The sequence below is a fragment of the Panthera uncia genome, chromosome E1 (genome assembly GCF_023721935.1).
Source record: "Panthera uncia isolate 11264 chromosome E1, Puncia_PCG_1.0, whole genome shotgun sequence".
NCBI lineage: Eukaryota > Metazoa > Chordata > Mammalia > Carnivora > Felidae > Panthera > Panthera uncia.
Genome location: NC_064814.1, coordinates 39,701,241 through 39,713,964, shown reverse-complemented (window position 1 = coordinate 39,713,964; position 12,724 = coordinate 39,701,241). Strand labels below are relative to the sequence as shown.

Sequence of the window (12,724 nt, the reverse complement as noted above, 5' to 3'; positions counted from 1 at the left end):
AAACACCTTTTTTCAAACTAACATCTTCTGAATGGCTACTGTTTGCAGTGTTCTTTGCTCAGCTAACTTACTCATCACTCTACTTTTGTTAATATGGTCCATTATCGGGGCGCCTGGGTGGCTCAGTCGGTTGAGCGGCCAACTTCGGCTTAGGTCATGATCTCACGGTCCGTGGGTTCGAGCCCCACGTCGGGCCCTGTGCTGACAGCTCAGAGCCTGGAGCCTGTTTCAGATTCTGTGTCTCCCTCTCTCTGCCCCTCCCCCATTCATGCTCTGTCTCTCTCTGTCTCAAAAATAAACGTTAAAAAAAAAATTAAAAAAAATATATATATATGGTCCATTATTTTTTTTCTTTTGTCCTTTTCCAAGTTTATTCCTGAAGTATAGTTGACACACAGCAATCCACCATGAGCTCCCAAACCTCTTCCAAGTACAAGATTCGTAGCCAGGTCTCATTTGTTCACCTGTTGTTGTTTTTCCAATCTAAACTCAGAAAACCTCCAGTCTTATAATATTACGTCTTACCACTGGGTCCAGATCTTGTTATCTAACATATTAGCTATTCTCCTCCACCTGAAAATTGGTCTAGCATGTAAACTTTAGATTCACTCAAATCTCCCATTCACTTATAGTACTGAAGAATTTGCAGTATCCCTCTAAGGTAGCAGACTTACAGACACATAAATATCAACTTTCCAACCATCTACCATCACCAAACTCACTCTCCTTTATTTCTCCCCACAAGAAATAGTATGTCAATTCTCTTGCTTAAATCCTAATACACAGTATCTTTGGCAGTATCTGGTCTACTAACTCCATAGAAGGAAAAAAGAAAATTTCAGTTTGCCAAGGACTAAAGCCTTAGTGGGACAACGTTATTCCCAGGCCACTTCTATTCCTGTTCAAAAATTACCCGTTTAATCATCAATTCTAGAATTTTGCAAAAAACACTGAATCAAGCTCACCATTCTAGAATTGATTTAAAATTTGTGAGGGGATTAAAACGTGTGAACTTATCCACTTACTTGAACATAATTGATGAAATCTTCCTTAAAAAGAGCTCTTCGCTGTATTTTGTATTCCAGATCTGAAGCCTTCTTAATGATAGCCCTGAGGAGAAAGCCATTTAAGATATAACAGTTGAGGGGCGCCTGGGTGGCTCAGTCGGTTAGGGGGCCAACTTCAGCTCAGGTCATGATCTCACGGTCCGTGGGTTCGAGCCCCGCGTCGGGCTCTGTGCTGACAGCTCAGAGCCTGGAGCCCGTTTCAGATTCTGTGTCTCCCTCTCTCCGACCCTCCCCCATTCATGCTCTGTCTCTCTCTGTCTCAAAAATAAATAAACATTAAAAAAAAAATTTTTTTTTAAAAAGATATAACAGTTGAAAAAAGCATGTTAAATAATTTTGGAGTTTTAAGTTTATTTTAATATATTTAAAACACACTATATATATTAAATCATTTCCAAAACCTGAAATTCCCAAATTATCCTTCATAAGCAAGTTTTCTCTTACCTGATTACTTCTGTGTGCTTAGGGTGTGTGCATCAGGATTTTTTTTTAAATGTTTATTTATGAAAGAGAGAGACAGAGTGTGAGCAGGGGAGGGGCAGAGAGGGAGACACAGAATCCGAAGCAGGCTCCTGACTCTGAGCAGTCAGCACAGTCTGACACGGGACTTGAACTCACAAACCGTGAGATCATTACCTGAGCTGAAGTCGGATGCTCAACCAAGCCACCCAGGCGCCCAGTATTTTAAAATTTTTATGAAAAGCATCTTAGTCAGCTGCCAGGACCATTGACATTCCCACCAGCAAAGCAAATAATGTTAAGTACTTTACATTATTTGTATGTGATATTAGTAAAGATTTCTTTCCCTCCAAATTCTGGTCACTTGGGTTTTAATAATAACCAAGTATCTTTTCTAAATTCCTTACTTCTGAGTTTTCCAACACTCAAACTAGAAAAAAAACAAAACACCTAGATTGTCTCTACTGTCTCTATCTAGAAAGGTTTATTAACAGTACAAAGGACTCATGGGAAAGGATTGACTGTATTTAGCTAAAGAGAAAACATGTGTATGTTAAGAGAATTTAATGCAAGATGTACGAGGTCAATTACTGTCTCTAGTTAATGGTAATAGTAACATTTACTGAACACGCACTGATAGTCCACACTGCTGGAACACCTGGGTGGCTCAGTCAGTTAAGCAGTGGACTCTTGATTTTGGCCCAGGTCATAATCTCACGGTTCTTGGGTTACAGCCTGGCATCAGAACCTCTTGGGATACTCTTCCACTCTCTCTCTGCCCTTCCCCCTATTCTCTCAAAAATAAACATTAAAGAAAAATTTTTTGAGTCCACACTATGCTGCATTTCACTAACAAAGGTTTACTTTAAGCCCCCCATAGTCACATTACTACATTCCCAGCCATTGTAAAATGCAGCAACAGTCACAGAAAACCACTAAAAAATATTAGGCTTAATTGTAACAAATTACTGAATGCCAACCTCGTGCCGGACGTTGTTGGCTAAACCCTGGGGTAGAATACAAAATTGAATTAAATGGTCCCCATCTTCAAGTCTTATTAGAAAGATTTATCTCTTGGCATCCACTGCAGTTTGCATCTCTAGAGCAGTACAAACAGACCACCGTGCAACGAATGAGAAATTCTGGGAGTCAACAAAATCTGAAAATGGGTTTCTGCCATGTTACAAAAAATAAACACAACTAGATGCTCCGGCATCCCTGCCCCCCCAGGCTCCCCCCTCCCTTCAGCCCGCCCCAGCTCTTCCACTTCCTCAGCTCTTTCTCACTTAATCTCCGCATGACTGAACAATCCAATACGCTCCAGCTGTTCCAATTCTGGGAGTCGATCTTCTATGCGTTCCTGAATTATCTCCGCCATGAGGTCACAACTCTACAGCCCACCGGCGAGCCTCTCGACCGCCAACACGCGCACGAAGCGGCCACCATCTATTCCGGAGACCTAGCCCTAGCGTTCGCACGTGCTGACGTAACGTGCGCCCTAGGTCCCGCCTTTTCCGCTTCCGCCGCCTCCGCCGTCGGAGACCGCCCTCCCGCCCTCGCGGCGGCTGTCACCTCTCCGAGGCAGACTGTGGGGCTTCCGCGGAGCACCCCTCCGGCTCGGGAGGATTCACGTGAACTGGAGTGGAGGGGCGGGGCCAGAGTGGGGGCGGGGCTAGACGCGCCCTGGGCTAAACGTGGGCGGGGGTTCGAGAGAGCGCCTCCCAGTGTCTAGAGGGGTTACCTGAAAGGAGTGCAACTCGTTTCTGCAGAATGCTGTCTCCTTGTATTCTATTGCGGTCCCATGTCTTCGCTTTCCAGTAGTAAATGTTTCAAAAAGTCAGTAATGAAAAGCGTAGGGAAACTGACCAGATATCCATAACACTATAGCTTTGCTTTCGGCTAGGTTAGTAAACCAGTGTGATAACACCGGTTTTTCACCTGCCAATTAGAATCTCTAATTGGCTGATTAATTTTAAAATAGGAAGACCTTTTCATTATTTAAACAATTATTCTGCCTTTATAGACAAGATCTTTTCAAAAACACATGGCCCTGGGTGGGTATCAGAAAGTACATATATTTTTTAGAAAAGGGGAGCTTGGTATTGAAAAGTTTGGGAGTTACGAAACTAAATCAGTAAGGTATGGACCCTCCTTAAACCATTGCCCAAGGAAGTTAGTTAGCATTTCTAAGGGAACCATCAGACAACCCAGCTTGGAAGCAACATTGTTGGTATAATTGCTAAACCTAAAATAATAACTACATGAATCAGTTCTTTTTAAGTCTGGAAGATGGTTAAAAAACCAAAGCAGGAGTTCTTGCTAGACCTGTTTATTTCAACATTTGCATTAGCACCTTGTGATTTATGAAAGGGAATAAGCTTAACAGGTAACCATGTTCCGCCTTTGTGCCTTTCCTGTTTTTTTTTTTCCTTTCACACTTTACCCCACTGGTCTCAGAAGTGAGGCAAAGGTTGGCTTCAGCTTCATTTCTTGATCCCTCAGCTTTAAGACACGAGAGAGGGGAAGAAACTCAGGGATGTAAAATAAAGATGAAATTTCCTTGTAACAGAAAAATCCCCAGTCTGTGTTAGGAGTAAGAGTAGGAATGTCACTAGATAGTAAACTCCAAATGGGTAGGGAATATTTGCTTTGTTCACTAAGACATCTGGGAGCTTACAACAGTGCCTAGAAAATAATAAGTGCTCAATTAAAAAATGCCTGAGAAAATAACAAAAGGCATTTGCTAAATTTATTTAGGACCAAGGGGCTCAGCCAGCTGAGAGATTTTAATCTTTCATTTCAAGGCTAATTTGATAGATACCTATGATTTTCAAATCAACTATACTCTCCTCCCTTATTTTCAAATTTAGCATCTATGTTTATGTTGTTCTAAGAATTATTATAATAATATTGGCAAAGCCTTCTTTTATTTCCTCTACATCTCAATATAATAGCTATCTCTTATCTACTGCTTCTATGTACCCAATCACTATGTGTGCTAAGTTCCTTATGTATTAACTCACTCTGATCACAAATATTTTTTTTTAATTTTTTTTTAAGGTTTTATTTATTTTTGAGACAGAGAGAGACAGAGCATGAACGGGGGAGGGGCAGAGAGAAAGGGAGACACAGAATCGGAAGCAGGCTCCAGGCTCTGAGCCATCAGCCCAGAGCCCGACGCGGGGCTCGAACTCACGGACCGCGAGATCATGACCTGAGCTGAAGTCGGATGCTTAACCGACTGAGCCACCCAGGCGCCCCGATCACAAATATTTTAAAATATCAACTCAAAGAGCTCTTGAAAAGGTAAAAAAAAAAAACAAACAAAAAAACACACCTGCTAGAGGAAGCCCAGTACAGGCAGAAGAAATTGTGTTTGAATAATGTCCATTGAGTCTCAGAATCCTTAGCTGAGCACACCTTCTAGTTAAGAAACCCTAAGGCCAGAGAAAAAGTGCTCTTGAGTCTGGAGCTCTAAGGTGCGCCTTGGAAAGCTTGACATTTCTTTTATTCTTTCATTTGATCTTTAAAACTCACCATGGATGTCAGATTGATTAACAGGCACTAACTGGGAGGGGGCACAGGAGAGCCCTCTGAATGTTGGGAGTGTTCTATACCTGGCTGATCTGGGTTGTCATTATACATATGCATGGATATGTGAATATGTAGAAATCTATCCATTGAGATACATACTTAAGATTTGTACACTTTATGAAAGTTACACTTTAAAAGAAAACATTAATGAGCAGACCCTCTCTTTGAGGATATCATTCTCTTCAAAAGCTTCAATTATCATTTGTATATATGTGGCAGGGTCAAAATATTGAAACACAAATGATCAAAGCCCTCTCCCTCTGCAAAAGAGTCCATACAAATTTTACATTCTAGCCCACAATGTATTATTATTCATTTTATTTTTTAATGTTTTTGTTCACAATTTCTTTTTTTTAAGATTTTATCTTTTTAAGTAATCTCCACACCCAATGTGGGGGTCGAACTCACAACCCTGAGATCAAGAGCCACATGCTCTACTGACTGAGCCAGCCAGGCACCCTTAATATTTGTTTTAATATAAACTTTCGTGATTTTTTTCCAGATTGTCATGTAAGATTAATTTCAGAAAGGTGTATGCTACTCACCTCATGCTGGAGAAACATTTGACCTCATTACAGTGCTTATGAGCCAGTTTGGAAAATAGAGAAGAGGCTGTCTCACTTAGGGTCCCAAGACAATGTCTTAAGGACTCTGACAAATGAACAGTAGCCAGAGTTTGCAGATCAAGTTAAATCATCTATTCTTGTCCCCAAAGGAACGCTCTCTTTTTTTTTCCCATTATTATTATGATGATGGTCATTATTATTAGGTAAAGAGAGGTACCTAATGTCAGTGATAATGAGAGGTGTGACACCTGGAATCCCATCCCCCTACTTTGTTCCAAGTCCCCTGCCTGCTTCTCCCCGCACAGAGCTCTGGGTAGACTTCAAAGTCAAGCTGAAGTGATAGACACAGACTGGTCTTTGATGCCTAAGAACATCGGAGCCCTCAATTTCATGTGAATGCAAAGCATCTGTACTTTTCAAACCTTTCATGTTATCTCACGTTGCTAACAACAAAAGCTGAAAAGTTTGAGGTGACACACATTACACACATTAAAATATTTGGAACCAGGAACTTTTCATTTCTTTTTCTATTATATATAGCTTCTTTTACTTTGCAAACCACACTGGATAGTAAATTACTTCTGGCACGCAGCCTTGTCAGCTTGCCAAGTTTCAACTGGAGCAAGTTTTTACAGCCGGGCTAATAAGCCCTGAAAATTAGGAGGTAAGTATAATGGAAATAATGACATAGTCTTTAACTGCAGGAGCATAGAATGACAACGTGAGATTCTAATAGAGTCTACTTTGAAAAGTTTTTTTTTTTATTCTAATGAAATCTTTTTTTTTTTAATTTTAGGTTATTCTAGTTCAAAACACATGTAAATGGAAAGAGTTTCTTTTAATTGGTGAACAGCATTTTTGTGGGTTTTTTCTTGTGGCTTAGTTATTGCTTTTTGCAAACTTGAAAAAAAAAGAATAACAAAAAGAAAACCAAGAATATGGTAGTTTGGGGATAGCAACGTACTATTAAAACAAACTGACATCTTGGAAAAACATGTTCTGAAATGATTGGCTTCCAGGATGGGGCTTGGCGATTGTGTATGAGTACATTTCATCAAAGCCATAGCTGATTAGGTACGTCAACTTTTTTTTCAGTTTGCCCCCACTCCAGATAGAAACCCACTCCCTGCTGAAGTAACTCCCAGGTCTTTATCGAACAAAGCTTCAAAAAATTGAGAGTGAATATCACACTTAATTTTTTATCACTGAAAGAAATAGTATCTGTTCTGAGGTAAATATCCATTTCCCTCAATTTAATTCTCACATCCAGTTTTGCTCACAATTTACAAGTTGATGAGGAAATTTTTTTACCCTTCTCATTTTGCCCTCCAATTAGACCTGAACTGATTAGCCTCAGCACCTCATGATCTGTCCCAAATTGTTTAAGCAAAGAAGAGGTTTAGAGTTCTGTGTGTGTGTGTGTGTGTGTGTGTGTGTACGTGTGTGTGTTTAACTATACTAAAATAATATGGCCTTGCTCCAGAAATGCCAGCTTTCTTATAGTTCCCCACCATACCACGCATGCTATTTTATACTTCTTTTAAAATACACTATTCCCTACTCTGGAATGTCTTGTGTCCTAGTCCCCATTTAGTCCATGAAAAAAAAAAAAAAAGGAAGCCTGCCCTTGACACCTCACTATCCTACCATCGCCACCAATTTGTGTACTTATAGCCATTTATGTAAAGGGTTCAGTCTCTGAATCCTTTCACCACCTCCCCTCACTAATTCTCTAGGTGATCTTATCCAGCCTCAGAACATTAAATGTCATCTAAGGTGCTGTCCAATAAAAATTTCTGTGATAGTGGAAATATTTATGTCTTCACTGTCCAATACAGTAGCCCTGAGCCTCATGTAAGCTATTGAGTACTTGAAATCTGGCTAGAGCAACAGAGAAATTAAATTTTTTATTTCATTTGATTAAGTTACATTTAAATTGCCACATGTAGCTAGTGCCTGCCACATCTGACAGCCAATTAAAAAAAAAAAAAAAGGATTTATTTTTGAGGAAGAGAGAGAGAGAGAGAGAGACAGCATGAGCAGGGGAGGGGCAAATAGAGAGAGGGAGACACAGAATCCGAAGCAGTCTCCAGGCTGTGAGCTGTCAGCACAGAGCCCAACTCCAGGCCCGAACCCACAAATCGCAAGATCATGACTTGAGCTGAAGTCAGACACTTAACTGACTGAGCCACCCAGGTGCCCCTGGACAGTCAATTTTAATTTTTTTTTAATCTTTATTCACTTTTGAGACACACAGAGAGACAGAGCATGAGCAGGGGAGGGGCACAGAGAGAGGGGAGACACAGAATCCGAAGCAGGCTCCAGGCTCTGAGCTGTCAGCACAGAGCCTGACGCAGGGCTCGAACCCAGGAGCCATGAGATCGTGACCTGAGCCGAAGTCGGACGTTCAACTGACTGAGCCACCCAGGCACCCCTGGACAGTCAATTTTATGGCTCCAATCCATAACTGTCCCCTGAACCCCAGACTCATGACAGTATATGCAACTGCCTACTCAGCATCTCTACTTGGAGATCTTACAGGCATTTCAAAATTAGTATGTGCAAAACCAAGCTGCTGATGCTCTCCCTCCAAACCTGCTTCTGCTATTATATTCTCCATCTTGGTTAATGGCAATTCCATTCTTCTATTTTTTCAGGCCAAAGCCTGGGAGTTGTCCCTGTCTCCACATCTAATTTGTCAGCAATCCTCTCGGTTCTACAGAATATAGTCAGACTATGACTTCTGCCCATCATCGCTACTGCTGTCGTCCTAGTACAAACTCCTGTTAATTTTCACCTGGGTTATTGCTATGGCCCCAACTGGTCTCCCTGTTCAGTGTGGAGCCTGACATGGGGCTCGATCCCACACCCCTCGGCTCATGACCTGAGTTGAAATCAAGAGTCAGGTGCCCAACCAACTGAGTCATCCAGGTGCCCCTCTTGAGTCTATTCTTAACAGAAATCTATTCTTAACATCAGCCAAAGTTAAAATCTAAGACCACATCACTTTGCTCGTAGCCCTACAGTGGCTTCTTAACTCAGAGTGAAAACTAGAATCCTTTCACTTGCCTACAAAGTCCCATATGGTCTGGTGCCCTGCCCCTCCCTTTCCTCTCTGACCTTATTTCCCACTCCAGATACATTGGCCTCCTTGGTATCCCCTCAGCATGGCAATGTGGCAATACAGGGCCTTTGCGCTGGCCGGAATTCTCTCTGGAATCCTCCTTCCCAGATAAATTCAAGGCTCATTCCCTCAACTCCTTCAGATCTTTCTCAAATGTCACTCTCTCAAGGACGCCATTCATATTTAAAGTTGCACTTCCCTTGGGGCGCCTGGGTGGCGCAGTCGGTTAAGCGTCCGACTTCAGCCAGGTCACGATCTCGCGGTCCGTGAGTTCGAGCCCCGCGTCGGGCTCTGGGCTGATGGCTCGGAGCCTGGAGCCTGTTTCCGATTCTGTGTCTCCCTCTCTCTCTGCCCCTCCCCCGTTCATGCTCTGTCGCTCTCTGTCCCAAAAATAAATAAAAAAAATAAAAAATAAAAAAAAAATAATAAAGTTGCACTTCCCACCCTCAACAACCCTTATTCTACGTGCTTTTTTCCCCTCCATATCACTGATCACCATCTACAATATAGTAGTGTTTATTGTCTCTCTTCACACATACATTAAAACATAAACACCAAGGAGCTGAAATTGTTTGCTGCTGAATCTGGAGTTAGGCATGCAATACGTGCTCATTACATATTTGTTGAATAAATGAACGTTTGTATAGTTGCATTACTTTGTATTGCAACTTATGTCTTTTTATATGCCTTCATATTATTATGATTGCCGTAGGAGAGAGAACTAGTATTTTACTTATGTTTGAAGTCCCTAGGACCTAGCAATGGAAAACATTAGGTACTCAATAAACATTCACTGAAAAGAAGCAACGCTACATTATGCATAACACCTGGTATAAAAGTCACTCACCATGTTTAATGTGCCCAGAACCCTTCCTAAAGGAAACCTGTCTGCCCACAGCTATTTTTTTTCTTACCACCTGACCCTGGACAATTTGCCACTACTGGTCAGACAGTAAGCTCCTGATTCAAGGACAATCAGTCTGTTGGCTGGTCAAAAACCTGGCATGAAAAGATGAACTGGGCTAACTTAACTCTCCCTCTTTGGACTCTGAATTAAGAGGAAAAAAGAGAATTACGTGATGTGAACATATGAGTTAAAACCAAAGAGAGGGGTGCCTGGGTGGCGCAGTCGGTTAAGCGTCCCACTTCAGCCAGGTCACGATCTCGCGGTCCGTGAGTTCGAGCCCCGCGTCAGGCTCTGGGCTGATGGCTCAGAGCCTGGAGCCTGTTTCCGATTCTGTGTCTCCCTCTCTCTCTCCCCTCCCCTGTTCATGCTCTGTCTCTCTCTGTCCCAAAAATAAATAAACGTTGAAAAAAAAAAAAAAAAACCAAAGAGAATCCATGAGTCAGAGATAGAAGCTTGAGGAACTTGGCAAGGCAAAGTGGTAAGGAGGCAGAAACTAGGAAATATGGAAAAGGTACACAGAGTGAAGGGGGGGAGTGGGGTGGGAACACAGTACCTAAGAGAAAATGGATAGTCACTGAACCCCATTAATAAGAGCACTGGAGAGAAGCCTGCGTGGTTCAGTTGGTTAAGCGTCCGACTTCGGCTCAGGTCATGATCTTACGGTCCACGGGTTTGAGCATCAGGATCTGTGTTGGCAGCCGGGAGCCTGTTTCAGACTCTGTGTCTCCCTCTCTCTCTGTCCCTCCCCTGCTCATGCTCTTTCTCTCTCTCTCTCTCTCTCTCTCTCTCTCTCTCTCTCGAGATTAAAATAATAATAATAATAGCAACTTGGAGGGACAAAGTCATGCAATTGAGGTCCCATTTTGAAATGTTTTGAATACAGTTCCCTTGAAGATCCGTCTTGTTCTCTGTATCAACTTACAATAACACCCAATTGCTTAGGGTGCCTCAAGAGATTGTCTCTATTCTTTACAACCCTCAACCTTGACTAAGTTCTTGGTTCATACACTTGCTGTCACATGTAGAAGAGTGAGAATATTTTCTACCAAATGATAGATTTGACATGTTCTTCAAAGCCTTTGGCAATTGACCCTTGGAGATTTGAGCATTTATTAAGAAGCATGGTGGGGTGGGAGGGGGATGTTCTCTTTGGAGCCATTTGGTTTCCCTTAAAGTCATACTCTATTGGCAAGCTAGAATCCACTTACAGCGTGCGTGTACCTTGCTTTAAACAAATTTGAAACTCTGGATTTACAGCAATAGATTATCATTCGGTCACTTTCACAATCTTTTATTTATCAGTCTTATTACAAAAGCAATATACTGTCGGAAATTCAAATGCTGCATTCTTTGAAAAAGTGAGGATTTATGGACCAAAAGAGAGCCACAAACCTAAAGTTCCCCTGCTACGTTTCAGTGAATACCATTGGCGACGGTAAACACAAAGCACCTAAGGAAAAAGGGCTTTCTGCTTCAAAGACTTGGTCACAATCTTTTTCTTTTTCCTTCTCCATTAGTAGCCCTCCCCTGTGGGTCCACACAGCTGTCACTACCACAGAGAAAGCCGGCTATTTCAAAATGCACTCGCTACTCTGCTCCCAGAGGCAGTGGGGCACAACGGTTAAGACCACCAGCTTTATTTGGGTACATTTTCGCAAGTTCTACCAACATTTTAAATATACGTGTCTTAAGGCTCAGCAATCGGACATCTACAAATCTCTCCTACAGAAGTACTAACAAAAGTGCACAAACAGAAGTATAAGGAAGGTAACTGAACCAATGTTTGTAACAGCAAAGACCCTCAACTGCCTATCAGCCAAGTGGTTAAATAAATTATAGTACATTTGTACACAGGTATACTATGAGGAGTGTATGAAATAAGATGAATTATACATTGTTAATCTAAAAGAGGCATGTTGTAGAACAGTAGTTATTGTACAATCCATTTTAAATGTGTGTCTAGATGTGTTATGAGCAAAAAAAAAAAAAAGCTTGGAGGATTGCCCACCAAACCATTCACATGGTGGTCACCTCTGAGAAGTGGGATGGGAAATTTACATTGGTATAAATTGAGTATTGGTATACTATTGAGTAATATAACAAAGATGAATTATGTTTGTGATTTCTATTTAAATAAAATATTTGCATAGAAAAGGAAAGTGAAAGAGGCTTCAGAATCAAATTCTGTTTCAAATCCTAGCTCCATCATCTTTTTAGAGTTGCTTCAAGTATTAAAATGAAAATTTGCTTTATTTTTATTTTTATTTTAGTTTCAGAGGTAGAATTTATTGATTCAACGCTTGCGTATAACACTCAGTGCTCATTACAACAAGTGCCCCCCTCAATGCCCATCACCCATTTACCCCATCCCCTCACCCACCCCCCTTCCGCCAAACCTCCGTTTGTTCCCTATAGTTATTGTCTCTTAGGGTTTGCTTCCCTCTCTGTTTTTATCTTATTTTATTTTAACTTCAGATTGACACTTCACAGCAATTGCTTGAAATATCTCAGCTTTTGTTTATACATTATCGTTTTTAAACACCAGAGAAGATTCTGCCTTAAGGGACTTTTGATCTGTTTTAAATATGAAGAACACTTTGTAAAGTGAGTAACTTCACTCCCTAACTTATCTGTTTGCTAATAAAATACCCATAATAAATAGGGCATATTCTGTCTCTTTCGCAAATCCTCTCTTTTCTCCCCATCTCACCCCAAGCCTCCACAACCTGGGAGCTGTCCAGGTACAAATTAACATTTAAAAAGACCTCAAGTTGTTCACACAAGCAGCTCTATTATTGCTCTCTCCTTTACAGCCTTGGTCTGCTCAAAAACCCACATTCAAATTGGATCACATCCACTCCAGCCCTTCAGCACCCAGGTATTGTGGGTGAGAGGCCGCTTTTGGCTACAAACTCCTTTATTCATTCTAAAATAACTTCATTCATAAGGTTCATTGAACAACTAGTTTGTACCCATCACAGGCTCTGACCAAGCACTTTTGCCTACC

At 41.4% G+C, this 12,724-nt stretch overlaps 1 protein-coding gene across 2 annotated transcripts in view; it reads right to left on the bottom strand.

Annotated features, from left to right (window-relative positions):
• Positions 1 to 12,724, bottom strand: part of UTP6 (UTP6 small subunit processome component) — a 56,178-nt gene that overhangs the window by 27,889 nt on the left and 15,565 nt on the right. Inside the window, exons 1-2 of one of the 2 annotated variants that reach the window (XM_049637879.1) lie at positions 2,813 to 3,069; positions 1,026 to 1,110 (exon numbers count right to left, since the gene is read on the bottom strand). In XM_049637879.1, the coding sequence (XP_049493836.1) occupies positions 1,026 to 1,110; positions 2,813 to 2,904 (177 nt within the window). In that variant the 5' untranslated portion in view covers positions 2,905 to 3,069. Of the gene's footprint in view, positions 1 to 1,025; positions 1,111 to 2,812; positions 3,070 to 12,724 lie in introns of those variants that run through there. The other variant, XM_049637880.1, reaches the window with a different exon arrangement.